Genomic DNA, 27761 nt, shown 5'->3' with positions numbered 1-27761 from the left:
TCCTACTTTAACTCATGCTCTGTAAATATACAATCTGAGCACAGAAATCATTTTAGATATATTTGCTGTCTTAACAACATTCCCTGTGTTTATCTTATAATGAAAACTGAAACTGAATACAGGAGAAAGACCAATAACACTGCTGAAACAAAAAATAACTGAAATTTTATGGCAATTTGAACATATGCATGGAGAAGTTAAATGAAGCATAACTAAAGTGAACAGTTAAAAGTTGAGTATTTGAGTAAGCATGTAGGACTTATTGGTCTCTCCCTACTTAAAAACCGAGAGCTGCAAGAGCAGTAGACAAACTGCCAAGTACAGCAGAAGCCTGTAAGATTTCATGCAATTGTTATTGTCAACATTACCACAATCAACATTTCCCTTCATTCAGAAATCATCAAGTGCATAGTGGCAGCACAGATACACACACAGACACCCAGCCATCTGGCAGCAAATGGCAGAATATTAAGCAAGAAAAAAAAATCTGTATTTCCCATGCCACCATCAGAATCAATTCTGCAACACATCCATGAAATCAGTAGATGCTAGAAAGAATTTTTGGCACATTGAAAATCTGAATGTGAAAACAAGTAATAGCTAGAAGGTTATGAGATTCGGCTACAGCAGTGGTTAATAGCATGCCAATTTATTGCAAAAAGGCTAGTTTTTGGTCACTTACGTATTGTGGAAAATGCATGCCATTCTGTTTTTCCCAGGAAGAACAATTACATAATGCAATAACACTGGATTAGAACAAGTACTTACACAACAGAAAATACACAGAGCATTTTAGTTCACATGTACATTCACTAACTACCTAAAATCTCTTGTATTTCCAAAATCTAATGGAAGAACACCTAAACTAAAACACTATCAAGGTTACTAGGAAAATTTAGTCTCCAGCATAATCCCCTTACATACCTAATAGTTTACTATTACAAGTATCATAAAACATAAATGCAAAATTCATTGCATCCCATGAACAGGGTTGCATGTCTACCATAGAAAAAAAGCAAGCAGTAATTAAAAGTAATTAAAACCATATCTATTAATAAAATACTAATGAATTTTTAAATTAAAAAATGTTCAAAAACCTTGACAGTGTTTATGGATTAATAAAAAGGTTAGAAATGTAAAGACATGTCATAAGCAGCAGTTTATCTAAGTTGTGAATCACATCACCAGCCCTATATGTTAGTCATTAAAAGGAAACTCTATGAAATACATACATACAAATTTTAACATTTTAACAGAATTCTTAAGAGATGACACACATTGACACAATACCATAAATATCATCAACTTACATACAAATTCCAAATGGCTAAATGCCTATTCCATTCTGGTAGTCAATCTTAAGTCAAGTGCTGTCTACAAACTTCTAATATTTCATATAGTCTAATACTAATTTTATAACAAAATATTCACTGTATTTTCCTATCAGCATTTGGATTTATATCAGGTCTCATGTATTATCAATGTACAATTCACACCTGAGGCTACAAAATCCACTAAACTAACCTCTTGTCATCCCCTGGTCAGTGAGGTATGTTATAGTGTGGATAAACACTGGATTCAGAGTCAGAAGGAATGGATTTAAACTAAAATCTGCTTTCTACTTAAAAAAAAAACAACAAAAAAATAAACTGCATAACTTTATTCCTATAATTGGGATGATACCTATTCAAACTTCCCAAGAATGTACTGTTAACAGATTCAAGATAGTGAGTGTATACGTATGTGTAAAAACCTAACAAGCTACTTAACTGCAAGGATATATTAGTAGTAATGGCAGTGAACCTTATCAATGAAAAACTGTTGCCTTAAAAAGGTAGCTAAATTTCCTTGTTATTTTCCAATTAAGAAGATGGATTGGATGGAATGGATTTCAGCTAAAATCTGCTTTACAGAAGCTTTGTACTTAAAGTACTTTGTACTTAAAAAAAAATTGAACAACTTTATTCTTATAATTGGAATGGTATCAATTCAAACTTCCCCAAGAACGTACTATTAACAGATTCAAGATAGTGAGTGTATATGTATGTGTAAAAACTTAACAAGCTACTTAAATGCAAAGATTTATTAGTAGTAATGGCAGTGAACCCTCTCAATAAAAAACTGAAAAATTGTTGCCTTGAAAAAGGTAGCTAAATTTCATTGTTATTTTCCAATTAATTTTCCAATTAAGAAGACTAGAGCTGGGGCGCCTGGGTGGCTCAGTCGGTTAAGTGGCCGACTTCGGCTCAGGTCATGATCTCACGGTCCATGAGTTCGAGCCCCGCATCAGGCTCTGTGCTGATAGCTCAGAGCCTGGAGCCTGCTTCTGTTTCTGTGTCTCCTTCTCTCTCTGCCCCTCCCCCATTTGTGCTCTGTCTGCCTTTCAAAAATGAATAAATGTTAAAAAAAAATTAAAAAAAAAAAAAAGACTAGAGCTAACAAAACTTTTTGGATAATGTCACAAATTTTATCAGCACACTATTTTTAGCTCAGCCCTAGTAATTTTAACATATGATCAACCCCAGGAGAAACAGGGCAGTGCTCTAGAAGGGATTTAATAACAAGTGGCTGTAACAGGGGTAATGGTGGTCACTAACAACATCAGGAAGGCTACAATGTGTAATCAAAATGCTTCTATTCACAGTTATAAGAAAGCATGTTTTACATTTTTCTATGAGAAAAATTTTCTATGAGAAAAAATTGGTTTTCTCTGATGCAGGAAAACTTATCGCACTGATGAAAACAGCAGCTGACCAAGGATGGGGGGGACAGCCACAAAGCTAACTCCGGTACAACCATACTTTATAGTGATTAAAAATATGTGGGGTGCCTGGGTGGTTCAGTCGTTAATCATCTGTATTCGGCTCAGGTCATGATCTCACGGTTCATGACCTCAAGACCGGCCTTGGGTGAATTTGAGCCACTGCTTCGGGGTAAAAAACAACCAAAAACCAAAAAACACATGAGCCCCTGCCTTGGGCGAGCCCTGCTCCTTCCCCCCCGCCTCTCTCTCCCGCCTCTTGCTCACTTGTGCCCTTTCTCTCTCAAAAAAATTAGTAGGACTTCTTCAGTACTAGATGGTAACTACTTAGCATATACAATTAATCCTCATTTTTCACGGATTCTGTATTTACAAACCTGCCTACTTGCTAACATTTATTTGTGATCCCCAAAGCAACATTTGTGGTGGTTTTGAGGTCACTGACAGACATGCATAGAGTAGTGAAAAATCTGTTGCCCAACGCCTTTGTTCCCACCTAAAAGTGACCAAGGTAAGGTTCTGCCTCCAAGGGTGGGGAACAGGGCAGGGTACTGCAAGCAGCTCTGGCTCTGGCTACGGCTCGAGTCTCAAGTCTGGCACTTGTCAGTGCAGCAGCCTCAAGTAAGTAAGTCACTTAACACTTATGAACTGCATTTTCTTTTTTGTAAAATAAATTAAAAAAAAATAGCATCTACTAGAATGAGTTTGATTAGGATTTAAAATTATAATATTTGTAAGGGTTGTGTATGTGTTGATTCTCCTTATTTGCTGCACTTATGTTGTTAAAGTAACACAACACAAAATCAATGATTGCTAAACCATTACTAGAGGAAATAGGTATGTATGTGCGTGTGAACCTAGCAATGGTCAGTGTTCAGGGGATTTTAAGAATATAATTACAGCAAATAAGGAAAACCAACTGTGTGAACTATTTGACAATATTAACAAAAACCAAGCAATGTATAGTTTCTTTACCAATGGTGAGATCAAAAAAATACTAAAGATTTTATATTCTAGATAAATAAATAATAGATTTGAGACCAGCAGTAGAGGGTAATGTTTAAAAGCATTAATCATTAACTGCTCTGAGGTTAGACTGCCTGGGTTCTAAAAATTCACCCAATCACTTAAGAACTCTGGGAGCCTAGGCATATTATGTAACAACACCGTGTCTCCATTTCCTCATCTGAACACTGGGGACAGTAATAGTTACTACCACGTAAGGTTAATTTGAGGATTATACAAAACAAAGCCACATATTATTTATTGAATGATGCCTGCAACAGAGGAACCTTTAAATATACGTTAGCTACTAAAATGTACTCGGAAAAGATAGTCAAACAGATTCCTTTAAAAACAAAACAAAAACAAGTTTCTTATATTTCTAAAACTGAATAAACAATCTTTCCACTTATAGTTATCACTTTAAAAACATTTTCATGTCACACATTCACCTAAATTATTCTCGTTACTGTGAGCTTTTTCAACTCACCATTGTTGCAGCATTCCAAGCAGTTGTTGGTGCAACCTTTGGTTGCCAATTAGATCCTCCAGTTAGCTTCTTTTCACCTGGCTGACTCCAATTTACATCACTTTAAATAAACATAAGTGAGAACATTAAATGTCTGTAATTATAAACGTTCTTTCCTATACATTGAGATTGAACAAAAAGATGTAGGTTTGGCATCTCTACACATACTTTGGAGATGAAAGCCAAATCAACTTTTAAATGGTACATGAGAAAATAACACAAATAAACACTCACTTCTTAGTGGTTCCATTTCCAATGCCAAGATCTATGACAGGAGAAAAAGAAAGCATTTAAAAACTAGACTCATTTTTAATACAGCTTATTTTAAAGTAGATTAAAAGAATCCAAAGAATACTTACTGCCCACAAGGTTTGCTAAGGATGAATCCAAGTCATCAGATACTAACTTGTTAGGTGGAAGTTTGGCAACAGGAAGACTCTGGTTCTGAGAAGCCACTGTTGGTTTGAGAAGTCCACCTAGTTCATCAAAGCCTTAAAGTTACAAACAGATGAAATAGGATATGTAAGGGACTTTATGGTGCTACAGCTTTCTAAAGGAGATCTTTGCCTTTTCTACTCGTTTGTTTGTTGGAAAAGTCCACCAGAACACTGGACATTAATAAATGTCCTTAAATGAAAAAGGGAGAAATGCATCATTTCTGATTCATGAACTGATTGAAAAGGCAAATTTGCTTTGATAGAAATCATGTCTTACTTCATGACAAAATTGTATTAAGGTTATAAGGATGAAGAAAGAGGCGCCTGGGTGGCTTAGTCAGTTAAGTATCCGAATTCAGCTCAGGTCATGATCTCACAGTTCGTGGGTTCAAGCTCCACATCAGGCTCTGTGCTGACAGCTCAGAGCCTGAAGTCTGCTTCGGGTTCTGTGTCTCTCTCTTTCTCTCTCTCTGCTTCTCCTCTGCTTGTTCTCTCTCTCTCTCAAATACAAAAAATAAACATAATAAATAATAATAAAAAAAGAGAGATGAAGAAAGAAGGATTCAGGTAAACAATTTTTATTCCAAAGTTGTGAAAGAGGAGGGAATAGAATGTAATTCTGCCCCTCGCTGGGAAAATTTTCTGAAGACTCACATACACCTGAAGAAATATAGATAAAAATACATCCCTGTAACTTTGGAAAGTTTTTCTTCTAAGAAATATCTCCTAGACCTCTTTACATTCTTCAGCGTGGAGAATGTAAGGTATCTGTAAACCAGTATGTTACAAGCAAGTGAAAATGAACTGCTTGATCATCACTTTTCTTCCATCTAAAACCAGCTAACCTAAATTATACTGAAGAAACCGCTAATGCCCCTATTGGATGAAAACATCTAGTAAACAAGAACATTGCTTAGAAATGTAAATAAAATAAAATTCCTTAAGGTTCTCTACCAAAGCGAGAAGGGAAGGTAAAGCAAATCCAAACAAACCCACTAAAGAACATAATAATAGTGGGATCTAGGGGGCGCCCGGGTGGCTCAGTCCATTAAGCATCAGACTTGATTTCAGCTCAGGTTATGATTTCATAATTCAGGAGTTCAAGCCCTGTAGTGAGATTCTCTGCTCTATCAGCACAGAGCCTGCTTCGGATTCTCTCTCCCTCTCTCTCTGCCCCTCCCATGCTTGCTGGTTCTCGTTCTCTCTCTCTCTCAAAATAAAGCAAACACACACACACATACACACACACACAGCATGACCTAGAAATAACAGAGAATTTGAAAAAGAAAGTCACCAAAAATGGTGGTTTACAAACTATGAACAGTTGATCTCTACTTCCTTTATCCTTCATCTCAGAAAGACAAACTCAAAAGGAAAATGCATCAAAATGCATCAAAAAATATAATTATAAAACTACTAGTACGTAGAAAAAAAATCTTAGTTCATACATATTCTTTATAAGCCTGCTTCCTATTTATACATACAACTAATTATATATAAAATTAAAAACACCTCAGTGTTTCTTTAAATGGTATGAACTTAATTACTAACCAAAATCAAAGGTCATCGCGTAGTAAGAATAGTCAATTTTATGGAAACTCTTTAATCTTTACAAACTTCAAATTAACAAGATATTATATGAAAACAAATGGAAACCTGGCTCTACAAATTTACAGAAGTTCTTTTAAGACAAATGAACAAGCATACTATAAAAAGAATCATCCTTAAAATAACAAAAAGCCCCCACAGATCTGATCCATTCTAGCTGTTTATACATGGACTATCTCAACCAGTCAAGGTACCACAGGTTTTCTTTTCCTTGTTATCAAAAAAGCCAATTTCATTTCAGTAAAGGTAAAAATTCTAATGATTACAAAGCACAACACTCTACATATAGTCACTAGCAACTTAACAGTCTAATCTGAGCAAGATTCATTTAGGTCTGGGAGAGAAAATCTTCCCAGTGTCAAACTGCCACTAAGAAAAGGGTAATAGTTAAAAATCTCTTGAAGTTCTCAACTAGTGGTTGAAAAAGAGAAACAACTTCATTGGCTACCCCAATTTAATCTATTTACACCTGTTCAGAGGAGTATTATTATCTGTCCTTACACAGAGTCTATATGAGAACATTATAGTTATGTTAGTAAAACAATTTTTTCTGGGGTGCCTGCGTGGCTCAGTCAGATAAGCATCAGACTCCTGATTTCAGTTCCCATCATGATCTCATGGTTCATGAGTTCAAGCCTTGCATCAGGATCCATGCTGACAATGAGGAGCCTGCTTGGGATTCTCTCCCTCTCTCTTTGCCCCTCTCCCACTGACACGCACACTCTCTAAGTAAATAAATTACTTAAAAAACAAATGTTTCGGGGCGCGTGGGTGGCGCAGTCGGTTAAGCGTCCGACTTCAGCCAGGTCACGATCTCGCGGTCCGTGAGTTCGAGCCCCGCGTCGGGCTCTGGGCTGATGGCTCAGAGCCTGGAGCCTGTTTCCGATTCTGTGTCTCCCTCTCTCTCTGCCCCTCCCCCGTTCATGCTCTGTCTCTCTCTGTCCCAAAAATAAATAAACGTTGAAAAAAAAAATTAAAAAAAAAAAAAACAAAAAACAAAACAAAACAAAAAAAACCAAATGTTTCTTACCCCCAGAATCTACAATAACGTTGGTAGATTTATTTCCAAACACAGATTCAAAGTCAACATTAAGGCCAGCTGAAGGATGTGGCTGTGCAACTGGAGATGGAGTGAATCCTAAGAAAAACCAAAATGGAAAAAGTTCAATTCTTCACTAAATCTACATTTATAGCTCTTAATAATGATGACAATTGAATGGAAAAAGCAATAAATTCCATCAACAAAAAACAAGGCCAACCCTTCAAGCAAAATGTTTCTTAACATTACATTTTTTTGTGGTGATGACATTTTCCATAACAAAATCATCCTACTGACAAAGAAAACTAACAAAAGAACAACTGAAGTTGAACCACTATTTTGTTTCATTACAAAAAAACCTTTGCTTATCTTTTTACCTTTATTTTGTATGCTGATGATCTTTAAAAAACTAAACACATCTAAAATTCCAGGATTTTGCATGAAGCAAAAAAAACAAACAAAAAAAACACAACGTTAAGTGATCATTTGGTAATGAGCTAAGCCTTCTATGGTGCTTAAAAAATATATGAATCTACTTAGTATACCCAGGAGTCTTCCCCTCCCTCTACCTACTCACCTTCCTTCCTTCAATGGTTAATCAAATGTAATACAGTTTAAGTTCATTTGAGAGGTAAAAAGATTCTGAAAGTTACAACTCACTAATCCTTACATCCCTCTTGTGTCCAGGTGCTTTCTGAGTATCAAAAACAATAAAAGAGACCATGTTCAACTCCTGACCACCTTCTAACTTCAAGTTGCTACTTCAAGAGTAAAGTGGCCAACTATACAATTAAACATGCTAATTTACCTAACGCAAATCTGAAATACCAGAACATAAATAGGAAACCTTCTTTCCTGTCTGTTACACTGATGCTGGTGGTACTAAGATAACACCCAGCTCATATCTCTGAAACCAGCTATCCTCAGGTAACAAATGAAAATTTTCAAAAAATTGTGAAAGGTTGTATTTTTGTGAGGCGAGGTTCTGAATTTCTAGGGTTTGAAAAGAAGAATTAAAATCATCTAAAAATAGTTGGGCTGCCACATGATTTGGGGAGTATATTCCAAGCAGAAAACAGTCTAGCATCTAGCAAGGATTACAAAGAAGGAATTCTTTTACTTTGTGGAAGGCTATCATAAATGGCTCCTAAGTTCTCTTCAATTCTAAATTCTATAAAGTCAAAATGTGTGTGTGGGGGGGTATATATATATCACATATATATATATATATATATCACATATATATATACCCCCACACACATATATGTACATATATATGTGTGTGTGTATATATATATATATATATAAATTAGTATTAGAATATTATCAAATATATCATTAGGGAAAGGTTAACCTATTTAGTCCTCAACACGGCCTCTCTTCCCTCCCTCAACTTTCTGCTAAAGGACTTTCCGTCTGTCAGAATCTCACTTTGAATTCTTAAAATGTATAACATCAGGATATAAAGTACAATGATATTGTACTAAAAAGACTGATTTTTAAGAAAACTGTAAAAAGTAGGATAAGACTTGGTGAAAAGTCCATGAAAGTCCTCAAAGACAAAGAAGCTAGAACAATGACTTATCAATGACTCACAGAGCTGATACACATCAATACTACTACTTTAAAAGTAGCATTTTATTGCTAGCATAAGTATTCCATAGGGCACAAATTTTTAAAAATGTACTTATTCCATAATTACTTAACATTTAAACTACTCTTAAAGACACTGGTCATATAATGAGAACACAAATACAATCAAAATACAAAATAATTTAGTATATAAATCTGGCCATTAATCAAAAGGTTCCCAGATTTCTAGACTTACCAATTTAACAGCATTTTAAAGCGTACAAGCTGTTTAAGAATTTTACCATGGGCTCACTGCTTCTTCTCATAACTCCTTACAACTAAGAACTGATTTTATCTACTCAAGAAAGACAAAAATTTACCATATTTACTTATGTGCCTATCTGTGAGAAGTATACATATTGTTCTTTAAATCACTGTGGAAACAGTATCTTGGCTTTATTTCCAAACTTTAGAAAATACATGGAATAATAATTTATAACTAGGATAGCATATCAAATTCCTATTTTTTCCTGTTATTTTGTCTTAGCTTTGTAGATTTTGGTGATTATCAGAGATAAGCCTATCCTTTATATTAATCCATTCATTACTATGTGTAAAGAGAGGAACCATTTCCTGAGGTCCCTAAGGGCATCAATCTGTGTAATTACAATACTATTATTACCTAAAAGTAGAAAAGGTTTGAAAGGATATTAAGTAATCCAGAGCTAGTACTTCAAATTTAAAGTCTCTAGGTATACATAAGCGAAAAGTAAAATGACTATTTTTAATAAATTGTAATAGCTGACAGGCTACCAGGGAAGAAAGCAACGTATTTCACAGTAATAATCTTTTAAGTAAGGAATGTGTATAAAACATGTTGAAGGTAAGAGTTCTGCATTATCATTTCAATGAACATTATCAACTTAATGGCCTTTTATCCCAAGTCACTTTTGGGGAGACTGTTAGGATGTAATTTTTAAAAGTTACTTAAAGATAAAAAAACTAGGATCACCATTTCAAAAGGAAAATTTAGGGACAAAAAAAAGATAAACAGGCTCTCTGAGTTAAGGTTAACTGTATAAAACAATCATGATATTGAACTGCCTACTCTTTCATTTCACCAAGGCCCAGTGAAAAACTCTGCCACTGACCAGCACTAATTCATAGTTTAACATTTAGAAACCACTGCCCTACACGGCAAATCTCAGAAGAACAATAATAAATTAACTGAAAGTACAGGATGAACAAGCTTTGGGGACAAAAAGGCATTCCAAACACCTTCCAGAAAAATTTACTGTTTTGTTAACAGATTTTGGTGGTAGTTCCAAAATAAATTAGACCTCATACTTTTTGTGAAAGTAACTTCTATTTATTAAACCCTATTAAACACTATCCAAAAGCTTTATAAACAGTATTATTACTTAAATCTCACAACAACCCCATAAATAGTTATTATTATTCTCATTTTTACGGATGAGGAAACAAGGAGATTAAACAATTTACTCAAGATCAATGATTTAATAAGTGGCAAAACCAAGACTTAAACCCCAAATTGCCTGATTCCAAAATCTTTTAGGTGTTTTCAGTTTATCCCAAATATTTCATATTATATAAACTAGTTAGTAGAAAATTTTATTATTACAGCTATAATATTTATTCATCAGGACTACTAAAATTGTATGACCTTCTTGAGCTTTTCATAGCAAATGCTGGGCTTAAAAAGTGAAGAACCCATGGTAATTTTAAAACCTGAAAGCAATGAAAGAAGTGTTAAGACTGTATCTGATAATTAAATAATAATTTGGGTAAAAAGTCCATTGCAAATATTAAGGGAGCTGCATACACAAGATGGTTTTAATAGTTTCAATGATAACTCTATGTACCAGGCATAGTGCCAGATGTTATATTGTCATATACGTAAACTTCATGACAATCCTATCACCCATTATTATCCTATTTTTCATTGGCTTAGAAATGTTAAATACTTGTTTCAAATCATACAGGTAAGGAAGTAAACTGGAATTCAAAAAGGAACTCAAACGTAAATTCACTGGATTCTAAACACATACTTTCCATCAAATGTCCTCATAAATTTCATTTTTATTTATTTAATTTTTTTAAGTAGGCTCTACACCCAGCATGGAGCCGAATGCAGGGTTCAAACTCAGGACCCTTAGATCAAGACCTGAGCCGAGATCAAGAGTTAGATGCTAAACCGACTGAGCCACCCAGGCGCCTCATAAATTCCATTTTTAAATCCTTTAATCATGTCCAACTCTGCCAGTTGTTTAGTTGTGTTAAACATACTTTTTAATACCAACTGACCTAAGGTAATCAATGCAAAAAAAAAAAAAAAATCAGCTGGATTTTGAGGTTTCATCACTACTGCACTGGCCTAGAATATGTCTGCAAAGACAGAAATGAGTATCAAGTTGGCCATGCCTCTCTGGAAACTGTTTCCCATTTCTACTGTCTTGCATAGTGCTAGAAAAGCACACTTGTTTCCAACAGAACCTCCCTACACCTGTGCCACAACTGACCGAGTCGAAATTACTTAGTGTTTGTTCTATCACTAACATCTATACAAAGGGCTTTAAATTCCATAAGCTTGTAATATTAAAACGTTATAAATTCCTCTGAAAATGTGAACCTTTTGAGTATGGGCTAAAGTAGGAAGATGACAAAGTATCCATTCACAAAACAATCCTGTGTTTAATCAAGGAAAACAAAATTAGGCAAAAAAGCTGTTATTCAAAAGTATTTTTTTCTTACAAAATTAAAAAAACAAACCTCATTTTAAGGCAAATAACAACAGAAACTCCCTCCTGCATAAACAGATGATCTTAAGAGATACCATTACCTACCTCCAAATAAACCAGCTACAGCAGAAGACTCGTGGCACATAAGGGTAGAATCAGGATAAGCCTGAGTGCCACAAAAAGAATCTGACAAGGCATACATGGGGGAAAAAAGAACAGGAAAAAAAAAAAATAGAGAGAGAGAGAGAGAGAGAGAGAGAGAAATGAGGAGGAACAGTTAAGAGTAGAATGGAGTAATTAAAAACAAACAAAACAAAAACAAAAACAGGAGAGTCCAAGCTCTTAGTGTTCTTTAAATTACAACCTACTTTAAAAAAAAAAAAAGCGCCTGTCTCCATTATGAGTGTTATATTTAAAATATATCCACAACAAAATTTTGAAATAACCAACACTGCATTTCCTTAGAGAAATAAGAAGCAATTGGCTTTTGTCAATATTAACATGTCTTCTGCTGTCTTCTTTTAATGATGAGTAAGTAGGCCTGAACAAGGTCACAGACATGGACAATCCACTCTTCTGGACTTATAATTGCTTTAATAAGGACTAGATAGTACAGTGAGCATCACATCACCAGATTAATATCCTCCTCTGGAAGGGTTAGAGGGTGTCTAGGTAGCTATTCTGTGATTTTTCTGGGTCATTCTTAATCCTATAAAGCAGAAGCTGGCAAATTACAGCCAGTGGCCTATTTTTATATGGCTGTGTGAGCTAAAAATGGTTTTTACATTTTTAAAGGGTTGTTTTTAAAAATGAAACAAAAGAAGAATATACAACAGGGATTTTACGTATCTTGTAAAGCCTGAAATTATTTACTATCTGCCCCTTTACACAAAAAGTTTACTGACCACTGTTCTAGAGCAGTACTATCCTACAGAACTTTCTAATAACAGAAATGTTTTATAAATCTGCTCTGTCCAATATGGGGGCCACCAGTCACATGTGCCACTGAACAACAGAAATGTGGCTAATACAGCTAAGGAAGTAAAATTTTAACTTTAACATTTAATTTCAATTAATTAGAGCTTAAATGACATGTAGCTAGTGGCTAATTAGATAATATATCTCTGGGAATGACATATTTTGGGTGGTCCTTTCATGCTCTTAATACTCCAAGAAAACTTAGAATTTTTATTATACAAACGTACTTCTCAGGAACTTTTAATATGGATTAAAAGCCTTCTTATTAAAAAGCCTCTTCTTAGGATAGGCATTAATCAGCAAACTATAGGTGCAGGTCTTTGTAAATAAAAATTTATTGGAACACAACCAAACAACATGTTTACGTACTGTCTATGGCTACTTTCATGCTATAAAGCCAAAGCTGGTAGCTACAACAGAGACTATGTGGTTCGTGAGCCGAAAATATTTACAATCTGACCCTGTAAGAAAAAGTGTGCTGATCCTTGTTCTATACTAATGCCTAACAGTCTAAACCACATGTGTGGTTTTTATTTTGCCATTCTGTAGTCATTTTTACAAAAAGGTAAGTACTTTCTTTTTGCTTATGAAAAAAATACCTTTTACAAAAAGGTAAGTACTTATTTTTTGCTTATGAAAAAATCTTGGCAGATTTGTTTGTTTGTTTTTTAAAGTATACTTGATACTTTAGTCCTCACATCCATAAGGGAAAGGGCAATGTAGAGCAAAGCTAAAGGTCTCCTGCTTCGAGCTTTTGCTCCTACTAGCTGGGTTGTCTTAGTGTATTAACTTTTCTGGGGACTCAGGCGATCCATCCAGAAAATGACAGTAATTATCTTACCAATATGAGAGTTGAAACTTGACCAAACATTCTCTGGAGGTCTTTGTAAGCCCTAAACCACCAATTCTATCATTTTATCTTCAAATGCACCAACTCACCTTGGCGCACATGGCCATCAAACTTTACTTTCTGTGCTTTCTGGTCTTCCTCTTGCCCAAACCCATGGGCTCCAACTTAAGAAACATTTGGAAAATGACATTTCTAGTATATTCCTTTTGTTACAGACTTTCCTTGGATAGCTTTTACATATTTTTACTCTTCTATTTCAATGTGAAATAGCAATGGCCTTTAGCACTTAAGTTTAGTGACCTCCATTCTACCCCTCTTCGGTGAATAGAAGATTGACAGCCTGAAACATATGCACTGCTGACTTAAACGATGGAAATGATAGCCCCAAAGCAAAGATACCTTTCATACCCCAAATTAAAGCAACTGACTTAAAAAGACACAAGAAACCGTATTTACTAAATATATACTAGTTCACATTCAGTAAGCATAAAGAAAATACAAACTTATTAGAAAACCTGATTCAAAGGATAACTCTAGTAACCCTTTATTATCAGGCAAATAAGGTACTATATTTCACAAATTTTGTGAAGAGTAACAGAATGTGAAATTGCGTTTCAACCACTTTTTATTTAATTTGTAATGAATTACAATGACATACAGGAATTACTGTAATTAATTATTATAATTTGGAGCTATAAGACTAGTTATATATAACTAGGGCACCTGCCTTGGAACTCTCTCAAATCTCCAACTATTGTTTTCTCGTCACCTCCCTTCTGCCCCATTAGCTATATAGAACAGAATGTTCAGAATATGGCCACATGATCTCTTTAGGGTACACAGATAACTTTCTGCATGCTGATTTAAACAAAGATTTAAATTTACATCACTTTAAGCTGTTTCTCTGAATTGAATAAAAGCAATTTCACCAACTTTTAAGGAGCGTTTATCATCTTTTTGGAGGTTCAAAAACATTAATTTCAGGTTAGTGTATATTCAAAAACTTACATTTTCCTGTATTAACTCTAGAATGAAATTCTACCATTTTATGGATTTTTATACCACAATTAAATGCAAGTTAGTCAAGTTGTTTTTTATTTTCTACTTGTCATTTATCTCCAAGCTAACAATGAAGTGAAACCCTTAAGAATGGGACAGGGCGCCTGGGTGGCTGACTCGATTAAACTGACTCTAGATTTCAGCTCAGGTCATGATATCAGGGTTTGTGAGCTGGGGCCCTGTACGGCGATGACAGTGCGGAGCTGTCTTGTGATTCTCTCTCTCTCTCTCTCTCTGCCCCTCTCCTGCTCATGTGCGCCCATGTGCTCTCTCTCTAAATAAACTTAAAAAAACACAAAAGAATGAGACATACAGTATGTATTTATTTGAGACAATCTAAAATAGTACTATTCACAGTGTTAAAAAAAAAAAAAAAAGAGAGATAGCTACTAAGAGTGATTAACTACCCTCTCTCCCAAACACAGAGGGGGAAAAACAGAAGCATGCATAAACATGTTGGTAACTTTTAAGAGATGTTACCCTATAACCAACTCTTCGAATTAATAAAATGTGGCAAATGATGTTAGACAGCTTGAGCATCACACTAATATGATAGATAACAAAACACTAAAAAAAGCACAACTTCAAAGGAAATTTTCTTTCCTAAAAACTTGGATTAAATAAAATTAGGGATACTAGTGTTACTTTAAAAATCTCACTACATTAATGCTATTTATTTTATTTTAAAATTTGATATTAAAATCCAAAATTATTGCAGTGCCTTAAAAATAATTGATGAATACGTAAAAATACTTAGGCAGTATAAACATTAATTGGAAAGAAAGGTTAAATTGTACTTTACCAACAAACATTTCATGAGTAGGTGTCCTAGTAGTAAAAGTGGATACATCTGAAGAAATGGGAAGGTGAACATCACCACTACTTTTTGTGAGGAAAGGATTTAAGCTTGGAATGGCATCATCAACAGCATCTACAGTAGCAGAGAAAGGATCTGTGCAGTCCAAGTGCATTACAGCAAAATGAAGAAAGGAAGTAAATTAATTAGTATTGCAATTAGTCAAAAGATGCAAAGTGAAAAGTAGTAGCTATATTATCGTTTATTAATCTCAGTGCAAAATACCTAATCATCAACATCAAGATGGAAGAACTACATTTAATTATTTTTAAATGAATCCTCAGAAGAAAACATTTATGTATCCAATTAACATTGGTAGCATACTAAGGATAGATCTGCTTTCCAACATCAGGAAGCAAATAGTCAGATAGTTAAAAAAAGAGAAAGAAACAAAATGCATCTATAAAAGAGCCACCCACCCTGGACCATGTTCCCTGCCCTAGGTGGGAATGCATTGGTTTTCATGGCACAGCTATGTTTACTCAAATAACAGACATAAACAATCAATGTGTGTGTGGTATTGAGTAAAATTTCAAAAACAAAGAGAATCGGGGGTCAAGGGGTATTTCTAACAGGTGGAGGTAACTCGTGTATAGGTTCAGAGGTAAATTAAAAAATACAGATGAAAAGGTCTAATGATTTAGAAAAAGGAAAGGAATTTTAGAAAAATGAAGAACAGAGGAATGAGTGGTGGCCATTTAGTAAACTGGGAACTGCTCTGAAGGTCCAGTTAAGGATTCTAAAGCCAAATCATTAAGCCTTTAAACAATCTGCTGAAGGGACGCCTGAGTGGCTCAGTCGGTTGTTAAACGTCTGACTCTTGATTTTGGTTCAGGTCATGATCTCACGGTTTCTAGGATGGAGGCCTGCGTGGAGCTCTGCACTGAGAGTGCAGAGTCTCCTTGGGATTCACTGTCTCCCTCTCTCTACACCTCCCCCATCTGTACTCCCTCTCAAAATAAATAAACTTAAAAAATAAATAAATGATTTGCTGAAAAATAACAAAAGTATTGTTCCATTAGAATAGTACAAAATATATATTATTACCAAATCCTACCGTAAAGTTATTTTTAGAATCAGATAATTACTTTACCTATACCTCATTCAAGATAATCATCATTCTAATGATTGAAAGCTACTCATCCTACCTTAAGTAAACGAGGAGAGAAAAAATAAAAAGCAGCAGAAATACTTTTAACCTGTACTTCCTGTACTTTTAACCAGCAGCCTGTTCTTGCCTATCCTTGTCTAGTTTGTGATCCTCACTTAACAATGTAGTAAGCACTGTATTTTACCCTAAGACTGACAGAGTAAGACAGCAAAGGGCTTAAGGACCAGTTCATTCACTATAAGCATACTTTCCCTAAAGTCAATAAATTCAAATCCTACAACTGGTTAAAAAAAGAATACCAAGAAAATATTGAGATCAGCGGCTTATACAGAATCTTTTTATGAAACTTTAATTTTTGTATTATTTTTTTGTATTTTTTGTATAATTATTTTCTAGGAATTAATCATTTTTACAGAACATCAATTCACACCCCAAAATAAAGTCCTACAAATATATCAAAATTCATTGATGTAGTGTTCAAACTCATATGATCATGTTTAACATCTTTCCCACCCCTCCACTCCTGAATAAATGGAACAATGGATAGAAGAATCCAAAAAAGTAACTGAGAATTAAGAAGTAGAAAACAGATACAAGAAATGGGTTTTCTATACCAAAATAAAAATGTAATGATAACCAATCTAACTCCTTCCTGAGTAAGAAAGGAGATGCATTATGTTTACAGTTGATCAATTTGCTGAAAGTACTATTTTAAAATACTGAATAGTGGTATGGAGTTTTTGAAGTATATCATACATTGTTAGACTCAAAACATCTCTCTAGTTTTCCATGCCTTTGGCTATGAGAGAAGTCTTTCAAAAAAACACATTTTTCTATTACCAATCTATTGTTTTATGAGAAAAGACATGTTTGGGAAAAGTTGTTACTTATCTGCTACTCTAATGAATGCTTAAGTTTTACCTAAGTACTTATTATCGATCATCTTCTATTATATGAAACATCCTAGAGAAGAATATACAGAACCATGTAAGAATGCCGTATTTAGGTCAATCAGACAATAAGAAAAAAACAGTTCTTAATCTACTTGACAAAACACGAGGTAATCTAGATGATGTTAATCTGTTAGTGAACACTATACTATCAATAATTAAAACAGGGCGCCTGGGTGGCTCAGTCAGTTAAGCGTCCGACTTCAGCTCAGGTCATGATCTCACAGTTCTTGGGTTCAAGCCTCACGTTGGGCTCTATGCTGACAGCTGAGAGCCTGGAGCCTGTGTCAGATTCTGTGTCTCCCTCTCTCTCTGCCCCTCCCCTGTTCATGCTCTGTCTCTGTCTCAAGAATAAATAAACATCAAAAAAAAATTTTTTTAGTAATAAAAACAAGTTCATTAAGATAAAAAAAAAATAGGGGCGCCTGGGTGGCGCAGTCGGTTAAACGTCCGACTTCAGCCAGGTCACGATCTCGCGGTCCGTGGGTTCGAGCCCCGCGTCGGGCTCTGGGCTGATGGCTCAGAGCCTGGAGCCTGTTTCCGATTCTGTGTCTCCCTCTCTCTCTGCCCCTCCCCCGTTCATGCTCTGTCTCTCTCTGTCCCAAAAATAAATAAACGTTGAAAAAAAAAAAAATTTAAGATAAAAAAAAATAATAATGTTTCAGCTATCCCAACTTAAACTTTATTTACCAGACTGGCAACTACTATAAATCCCCTAAACTTTTAAGAATAGTTTTTATCATTATTCATTTGATGGTTTAATTTTGTTACAACATTCAAAACTAATCCAAAAAGTTAAGGATCAAAATAGTGTTGAGGTCCTAAATACTGGATACCTACATTTACACAAAGACAAATGAGTTTTTCATATAGTGTTGTGTGTTTTGTGCCAGCTGTGAGTAAAGCAAATTAAACTTCAGAAAGGATAATTCTTTTTTGCCTGAATTAAACTTTGAAATCTTGCTTAAAATATACATCAGTGCATTGAACTGACAATATTGTATATTTTTAGATATGCTGTGACACTAAATTTTAAAGGTGATATAAACTTAAATATTCTCACCTATTAGTATTCAACACCAAGTGCTTGTTGAGACTCCAAACCATTTCTTGAAAAATCAAAGGCTCATTAATAAATGCAATGAGGGGAACAGAAGAGCTTGTGTTCTCTCACGTTTTTAGGTGGAATCTTAAATGCCTTTTATATAAACATGCAAACCGTACTTCCCTTTAACTCTACATTCCTAACTTATCTGTGGTGCTTGGGATAAGAACTAAGTTAATACCAATTCTGTTTTAAAAATACCAAATTTGTTGTTTAAAACCATTTTTAGCAAATGAAAGCAAGAGAAACATAGAATAAGATCCTATCTTTGTTTTGCCACATGGTATAAAAGCAGCATGATGTAAAATGTCACATATTTCAAATGTTTAGGTAAATGGTTAATTTCAAAAAAAAAAATCTTTAACACTCTACTGTTATGATCAAAACATTTTATATACAGTTTAAGATTTATTTATCTTAGTCTAACTTTAATTTTAAAAATACAGTAAAAAATCTTAATCCGAATGTCCTTGATATAAAAAATACACTGAATTAAAAAGTATTGAAAGCCTTCACTTAAAACACTCTTCAGCTATCCAATTATGCAGAAATCAAAACTCTAAAATTATCACCAGCTCAGAAACCAAGTATCTTTATATGAAAGTCAAGACAAGATATAATTCTTAAATTGAGAGGCTCATAGTAAAAATCACTGTCCTTTCCTCACATGTAATAAGCTTTTGGAAAAATAACAGTCAATTGCTATGGCCTCTGTTCCCACTGTACTTGATTTGTATTTTTAATACTTTTAACAGTCTCACTTGTACACTGAAAGCCTAATGTTAAAATATGAAGGAAATTTTGATGGAAATAATACAAAGAGTAAAATAACCTGAAACAGAAAACTAAAACTTGACTACATGTATTCCAACATACTGTTTTCAAAAACTGCTATGAAATAATTTCTTCTGGAAGGACATAAAACAATTCTTAGAGGCTGAAATTACTTGAAATTATTCTCCCACAATAATCGTCTACCCACCTTCATATAAGAGTTCAATAATCCCAAGCAGAAACTTTAACTTTTCATTATTAGAATTAACTATCCAAACAAAACAACTTCACAGTTCAGTTTCTTTGAAATGTCCTATCAGTTCTCAATAAGCCTACTGTAAAATTTCTCACCTATTTTGAAAAATAACGTTCAGCCTTAACTTCGGAAAAAACAACTACACTGTTTTTTATAAAAGCGGGGGAGGGTGAAGCAAGTTAAAATTGTTTAAATGGCCATGTCAATTCTATTAAACTTTTCTAAAACAATTCACAGTAAGCAGAAAATACGTGTGTAATTTTGCCGATTAAAAATCCTAAAATTAGGACTTATCATTGGGATATTAAGGAATTACTTTCAGATAAATAGTTCTAAAGTATTTATTGACTTTAAACTAGCTTACCATTTTTAGAAATTACTTCTTAATCGTAAGATTTAGCTAAATTAAACTAATCTTCTGAGTTAGTTTTTTAATCAAGTCATGGCTCACAAAATTAGTGTAGAAATCTAGTGTTCTAGTGTTTCACTATTCCTGTTCCCTGCCATATCTTGAACCAGAAATAAGCTGTCCAGAAAAGAAAGAAAACATCCACTCATTCAAAAAACATTAAAAATCAAAGCATCTAGGCATTGATAATACAGCACTGAACAAAATATTTAAAAAGCCCTGCCTTCACAGAGATTATGTTCTATTAAACTAAATAGAGCCTTAAGAATTAACTATAAAAAATAATGAAACAAAAAAGTTTTTTTAAGACTCCAATCATCAAAATATAGATGAAAAGTCTAGTTCATGTTAACATAAAAACTCACAACAATTAATTTATCTTGCTATAAGAGGTAAACTGATCAATTCAGATTTTACATGAGCAATGAAAATTTTAAGGTAGCTTGCCATTCTCTATAGTTCTGCAGACAGCATCCTCTCAGAATATCTCCCCTTTCTGTCCCAAATAATTTTTGAGTGTCTGTAAAATAATACATATATGCAAACAAAAGCACCAAAACCAAGCAAATGGAATCACTTCAAAACATATTATATGTCTAAGCAAACCTGCTTAAAAACTGACAGGGACTAGGCTCCATCCTTCAAAGACGCCAGGTCAATGATCATGATACAGTCACCTTAAGATCAAAGAACTACTCCAGGGCAGCAAACATTCCTATTGCTATTAGGGGAAAATTCTTTGAATACCAAAATCTTAATGATCTAAATTAAAAGCTGTAAATACAAGTAGCATAAAGTTTGTCATAACATTCCCAGTCAGAACACAGTTTATTGAGTAGTAACACTGTACGCGTTTTATTAGAATCTATCATATATTTACATAGCATGAGTTTTCTTCCCCCATTAGTCATTTTATTTTCTATACCAAAAGCACAATAACCCTTATGCATTTTCTGATTATGGAATAGATATTCAACATTGAAAGAATGATTTCATACTTCAATATACATTGGGTCCTTCCTTTTCACCTTCATTAAAACCTCATAATTTAATTGAACAGAAATTCTAAAATTACATTTACAAATACATGAATGTCTTCAAGGAACAAAATTACCTCACTGCCATTTTAAATATTTTTAAAGTTCACACGTATCAAATGTAACCAAAAAGTACACAAATGAGTGAAACACTACAGAATGCAGATGGGAAAGGCTTACATAACAAATAAAGTAGAATTCATTAATGCTTACCTCCCCATGTACTTGCTACCTGAGAAGTAGATGGCATAGGAAGTACAGATGGGTGAAAAGTTGGCTGTTGTAAATCAAGCAGATCATTTGGTAGCTTTGATGTGCTAGAAAATATTTTGAAAAGATTATTTATTAGGTAAACCTTGCTGTATCGGCCACTCCCTTCTCCTGTCCCAGTAAATAAAAACATTAAAAGTAAGAAAAGGCCCCAGTAATGTAAACCTCAAGAAGAGGAACAGTTTCAGCAAGGTAAGAGTTGCATACCTTTAATATATACAATAGCATATCTATATTTATAGTAGCATATTTCTACAGAAGTCTGGAAAAAATATTCAAGTACCATATCTTAAATTTATATAGGATTCAAATAATTATACTATACCCCTTTTGGAATGTATCAGTGACTCTCCTGGGAAAATACTGATTTCCTTATGGAAATGTACCTAAACAACATGATTCTGAAATACGAAACATTATGGCAATTTTAATTTTTTTAAGGAAATTTGTTTTCTTACTTTTAATCTTCAAAGAACTTCCATTACATTTGTAATACTAATCCCTCTAACAAAGCAAATTACCTGTTAATTTCACTTGCCCTGCTTCAATATCCAAACATATCAATAATACAGGAAAAAATTATACATGCATATATGATATAAACTTATAACAGAGCCACCCCATTACACAACTACAGGGGGCATTATTTACATGATATGTATGACTTTTATGTGATTAAGGAATAACAACTAAAAAAAGATACCAGAGGAGTGCCTGGGTGGCTCAGTCAGTTAAGCCAACTCCTGAATTCGGCTCAGGTCACGATCTCATGGTTTATGGGTTCGAGCCCAGGTCAGGCTCTGCACTGATGGCACAGAGCCTGCTTGGGATTCTCTGTCTCCCTCGCTCTCTGCCCCTCCCCAACTTGTGCTCTCTCAAAAATAAACATTAAAAAAAAGATCACAGAGTTTCCATGAATTGAAGCATTGTGGACAAAACAACATACATCATTTTTAACTTATACTTACTCAAAAACAAAATGTCTCTTCGATGTAAAAAACAGTTTTACAGATAAATAAAAATATAAATGCATTTAGTGCTTTGGGGGAGAAAAACAGAATAAGGCAATATGCATTCTGTTATAGGCTGTTAAGATCTGCCTTCAATTAGAATTAAAAAGGTAAAAACTAAGAGTGTATTAAGTGAAGTAAAAAATAGCCAAATTAGTTCTTTATCTAATAATTTTTTTCATTCTTAAACATTCAGCTTCTTTTCCATTTATTTCCCCTAAGACAGAGTTCTTTCTAAGGTCCTCAAGTGGGGACGCTTCATGGGTTCAAAGTTATTTTAATGGGGATTTAAAAAGGCAGCATGCCAAACAACAAACAAAACAAATGAGAAAACAATAATTATAAAGTTGAAAGAAAAACACTAAATTCAACAAACATCTATTAAGACTTTAGGGAACAGGCAGCAACTAAGTAAGTTACATTGAATGATGACAGGTCTCAGGTGGGAGGGAAGACCTTCTAAGGATGAGTTAATAATAAAATAAACAGCAACAACAACAAAATCAAAGATACTGTTTAAGATTGTGTGCTTTAGTATAAGACTGTGCTAAATCTTATGCTAGCCACATGGCAATCTGTTGGAAACAGAAAATCTTGGGCCTCACTTTATATCTACTGTATCAGAAACTCTGGGGGTGAGGTTCAGAAAGCTGTGGCTTTAGAATCTCTCCAGGTGATTCTGCTGCTTACTAAAGAATGAGAACCACTGACCTATACCATACAATACCTTATGTGGAAACAGGTTTAAAAAAAAAAAGATTAAGAAATAACAGCCAGGATTCAAACCAGAATCTGACTTCCAAACTTCTACTTTAAACCACTCTGAGGTAAAAGATAGGACAAATTTAAAATAAACCAATTATTTGAATTTTCCTGGAAATATTATTATTTCCATTATTAAATAGCTTCAATTATTGACACTGCAACAGGATTATTGATGTTGGCCTGGTAGGCCCCAATACCACAGAAATCTGACAACTAAACTCTTACGGTGTTCCAGAGTACGGAGTTTAACATAAGGCAATAAACAGACATGAAAGACATTTAATATCCAATGAAAGGATACTGTGAAATATATTACCATACCCCTATATGTATATATCCATATATATAAATGAAACATCTGCCCCATAGATTACCCACTACATTCCAATTAGTATAAATTTGTAACTTAGCCATTTTCCATTTCCTAAATATGCAAGGTATATACTCTTAACATTTTATATTTAATTATACCATTATCACCATTTATTAACACCACTGTGTGAACTTCTGAATATAAAATCATAAATTAAACTAAATTTGAAAAGCTCTTTCTATTAGAAGCCTTTAGATCTAAGTATTCAAAGGTAATCTTTACCTTCTCCACCTACCTGTTAGAAGAACTAGGGGTAGAAAATATGTCAATGGCTGGTGCAGTCATTATACCCCCTGCAGAGGTGGACACAGGAGAGGCTGCAGTTGTTAAAGAGGTATGAGGTTTCTTTGCAAGTTCTTTTAGGCGCTGTTCCTGTTGAGAAAGGGAACTAGCATAAGGAATCCAAAACCCGGATTTGTTTTATGGCCACTGGAAAAAAAAGCATTATCTAATTGTGTTCTGATAGTAGAAAGGTGTTCTTGGTTTCATCAGTCAATGTCAGGATGAAAAATCAGATTATTGAGTTTCACCCCATTTGGATAACTATCATTAAGTTAGTCTATTTAGAGGTTCCAATTCCTTTATGAACACCTGTACCTGTTTTTCCAAATAAAATGAATGCAAACACCTACCTTTAAAGCTTTTAAACGAGCCTGTTCTTCCTCTAATGCTGCCTGCTTTTCCCTTTCATCCACTTTGGTTAGAGACAGGCCAGTGCTTGCCAGGGAAGAGACTGCGTTGGAAAGTGTTGTTGCCCTAGGAAATTGGACAAAGGTAATTTGGCTTTCTGCAACCTGGTTATAAAATGGTCTGGCAACACTGCCATGGATTGGTATTACAATTATGAATTTACCTTTTGGAGTAAAAATCAGTACTTCAGATAAAATATTCTACCTAGTGACCCACAGGATTATTAGCAATTAGCTAATTTATACAAATATTCCCTGCTTTTTAAATTGTTAGACTTTGGAAAGAGTTCACAATAAAGGTATGGGACACTGCTTCTTCCAAGCCCCAAGGAAGGGAACTAATGCAATTAGAAAAAAGTTCACATACTCCCAGGAAAACCCTGATGGGTAAAATATATTGAATTTCTCGCAGGAAATTACTCCACTAATTTACAGCGTAGGTTTTGGCAGTACAACTACAGGAACGCTAAAACATTAGTACCAGTAATAAATAATGTGTGTCTAGAGAGGTTTCCATTATAATACCACCCAAAGATGTCATTCCCGGAGGACCACAGGTTCCTTCAAAGACAGATCAATTTCGTCAGTCCATCTGGCACCTCCTTTCTATCTGCTACCCTCTTGCCAAGCTAGAAGTTCCTTTCCAAACATAGTACACACGCACAATGCATCACCATAGCAAGCCACCTCCTTCCCCTTATAGCATACCATAAACCCCAACAACATATATTCCCGAATGTCAATTCTAGGCAATATGAACACATCTAGGAAGAGTTCTAACCTGAAGAACTACTACTCACGACCTTCACTCATTTTCCTTTTATCACACACCAATCATCATTAATTTATACTCTAAGCATACAAGTGGCAGAACTACTAATAATTTATGTAAAATCAATTTTTATAAAATACAACTCAGAAGACAAGGGAAGAGTAATATAGTTGTGATAGAAATGCAAGAAACCCAGCAAATTTTATGATAACAAAAGTATGAAGTTAAATCAATGTACCTCAACTACTTGGCCATATTTTTTATTCATTTCTTATATAAGTGCCACGTAATTTGGCTTATGCTTCTAAAAACCTACTAGAAAATTCAAAGAACAAATTTGGAATGAAAAAGTACTAAAATCCAGTAACATTTTCCTTTAAAAATTACTTAAATTCTGCCACCACAAATAAAGTTCTGAAACAAAAAAATCTAAAGAAAAGGTTCTCATTACATTTTACAGAATTTTTTTCATGCCATTAAAAGGAAATCTTCATAAAGAAACATGAGAATTACTCAAGTCACACTACCCAACATAAAACTCATGTTACAAAGTCAATATGAGATGAACCGTGCTATTTTCAGTTTGCTAGGTTAACTGGTTTTAGTCTTGGAAATCCACTCAAAGCCCAACAGACTGATTAAAATATGTCAAATATCAACCCCATGAATTGGCATCAGAGAAAGATAATGATATTTGCTATCAGATATCCTAGGTTTGAGTCCCAGAATTACTACCGCACACTTCACTGGGCCACAGTGAGGGTTAATCAAATTTGTAGACAGGCATCTTATAAGTACAAGACACCACATGAATAAATGAATTATCACTTTTAAGAGAAATACTGACACTGTGAATACAGCTGTAAACCAAGTACTCTGTGTTATCATCTTAAGAGATGCTGACATCAAGGGGCAACTGGGTGGCTCAATTAGTTAAGAATCTGACTCTTGGTTTCAGCTCAGGTCATGATCTCATGACTTTTGAGATTGAGCCCTGTGTCTGCGCTGACAACGTGGAGTCTGCTTGGGATTCTGTCTCCCTCTCTCTGCACCTCCCTTGCATGCTCTCTTGCTCTCTCTCTCTCAAAATAAATAAATAAACATTTAAAAAGAGAGAGAGAGACAGAGAGATGCTGACTTCTACTGAAGATCAGGAACTATTCCAAGAATTTACATGTATTAACCCATCTAATCTTTGGTAGCAGCCCTACCAGGTAGATATCATTAAGTTCATTCTAATATATGATTAAATCAAGATAAGGCAAAGTTAAATGCCTTGACATTTAAAAGGTAGATTCATCAACTCTCTCAGAAACATAAAAACCTGCTCTTTGCCCTAGGAACAGTAATATACCTGCTTGCAGCTGTAGAATCTTTGATTTTCTTTCCTTCCAAGGAAGCTAAATGTTGTTCCAAAGCATCAAGTAGACTGCTGGGGGCCTAAAATTGTACAAATATTAAGATTTTCAGGATAAAGAGACCATTGGTCAAAATAAATTAAGTATCACCTAACATATGAGAGGAAAAAAAATAAATAGGTATATTCCTCGTGAATTAACAGTGGAGTTTTGTTTTTATTATGCTCTTATTTTTATTACATAAGCATGACCTAGTAAGGGGTATTAATAAACCTAATCAAAAAAAAAATTGAGACTATGTAAACACGAAACATTAAAGAGTTCTTGCAAGTACTTTCATTAAATATATTATTTGAATTTTAAATAAAAACATACTCTTAAAAGCTAGACATATCGTTGGGAATGTTTCTGGTATTTTAGTAAGTACTTGAGTAAATCAAAGTGTGCAAAGATTATTTTTGAATAGTTATTGATAAATGAAACTACAGACCAGCATCAATAAAATGCAAATTAAAATCACGATGAGATAAAATTTCTTAACCACTAGAATGGCTAACATTAAATAGATTAGCAACATCATATGTTGGTGAAGATATGAAACAACTGGAACTCTCATATGATGCTGGTCAAAGTTCATCCATCTTAAAAAATGATCTGATTTTTTTTTTTTATGAAGTTAAATATACATCTAGCTTAACTAGCCAATTCCATTCCTAATTATTTATCCAAGGGACATAAAAACCTATCTCTACAAGAAAAGATTTGTTGAAGAATGTTTTAAGTAGCTTAATTTACAACAGTAAAAAATTACAAATAATCCAAAAGTCCATCATTTGGAAAATGGACAAACAAAACTGTGGTAAAAGTCACACAATGGAATACTATTCAGCAATAAAGAAGAATGAATATGAGCAATACATTCAATAATAAGGACAAAGTTCAAAACACTATGATGAGCAAAAGAAGCCAGATATAAGAATAAATACTTGCGTGATTCCATTTATATCACATTTAAGATCTAATAAAATTATGCTATTAGAAATCACATCAGTAATTTGTGTTGGGGACTAGGGAAGGACCAGAAGGGGCCACGAGAATTGCAGTGATAGAAATGACTTAAATACTGAATAGTATGCTGGTAACACAAATGTTTAGTTATCAAGCTTCATTGAAATGGATACTTCACTCAATTTTGTTTTAAAAAGAAAGACTGGCCTTTAAAGACTATATATCAAATCTCAACTTAATATGAAAAGCTAGTTACTTTCAAAAGGAAACCTTTTAAGTCAGTTGAAAAGGAATTGTTCCCTATCTTTAGGTGAAACAAATGCATCAGGAGCATTTACTTGCCCCAAATATTCTTTAGGATTTGAGATAAAGAGTTACTGGATTGTAGGCATCTAAATCTCTCTACCAATTATAACTTCAACAA

The 27761-nt window shown here is 34.1% G+C and overlaps 1 protein-coding gene across 14 annotated transcripts in view; it reads right to left on the bottom strand.

Annotated features, from left to right (window-relative positions):
* The window catches only part of PICALM (phosphatidylinositol binding clathrin assembly protein), a 101077-nt gene that overhangs the window by 18634 nt on the left and 54682 nt on the right, over window positions 1-27761 (bottom strand). For 3 of the 14 annotated variants that reach the window (XM_030331201.1, XM_030331206.1, XM_030331210.1), the window contains exons 9-18: window positions 26326-26411; window positions 24143-24266; window positions 23746-23882; window positions 21306-21409; window positions 15397-15546; window positions 7368-7475; window positions 4652-4783; window positions 4527-4557; window positions 4254-4353; window positions 683-706 (exon numbers count right to left, since the gene is read on the bottom strand). In XM_030331201.1, the coding sequence (XP_030187061.1) occupies window positions 683-706; window positions 4254-4353; window positions 4527-4557; window positions 4652-4783; window positions 7368-7475; window positions 15397-15546; window positions 21306-21409; window positions 23746-23882; window positions 24143-24266; window positions 26326-26411 (996 nt within the window). The remainder of the gene's footprint in view (window positions 1-682; window positions 707-4253; window positions 4354-4526; window positions 4558-4651; window positions 4784-7367; window positions 7476-15396; window positions 15547-21305; window positions 21410-23745; window positions 23883-24142; window positions 24267-26325; window positions 26412-27761) is intronic. The other 11 variants (XM_030331213.1, XM_032595100.1, XM_030331202.1 and 8 more) reach the window with 10 other exon arrangements.

The sequence above is a fragment of the Lynx canadensis genome, chromosome D1 (genome assembly GCF_007474595.2).
Source record: "Lynx canadensis isolate LIC74 chromosome D1, mLynCan4.pri.v2, whole genome shotgun sequence".
Classification (NCBI taxonomy): Eukaryota; Metazoa; Chordata; class Mammalia; order Carnivora; family Felidae; genus Lynx; species Lynx canadensis.
This window is presented reverse-complemented; position numbering and strand designations above follow the sequence as displayed.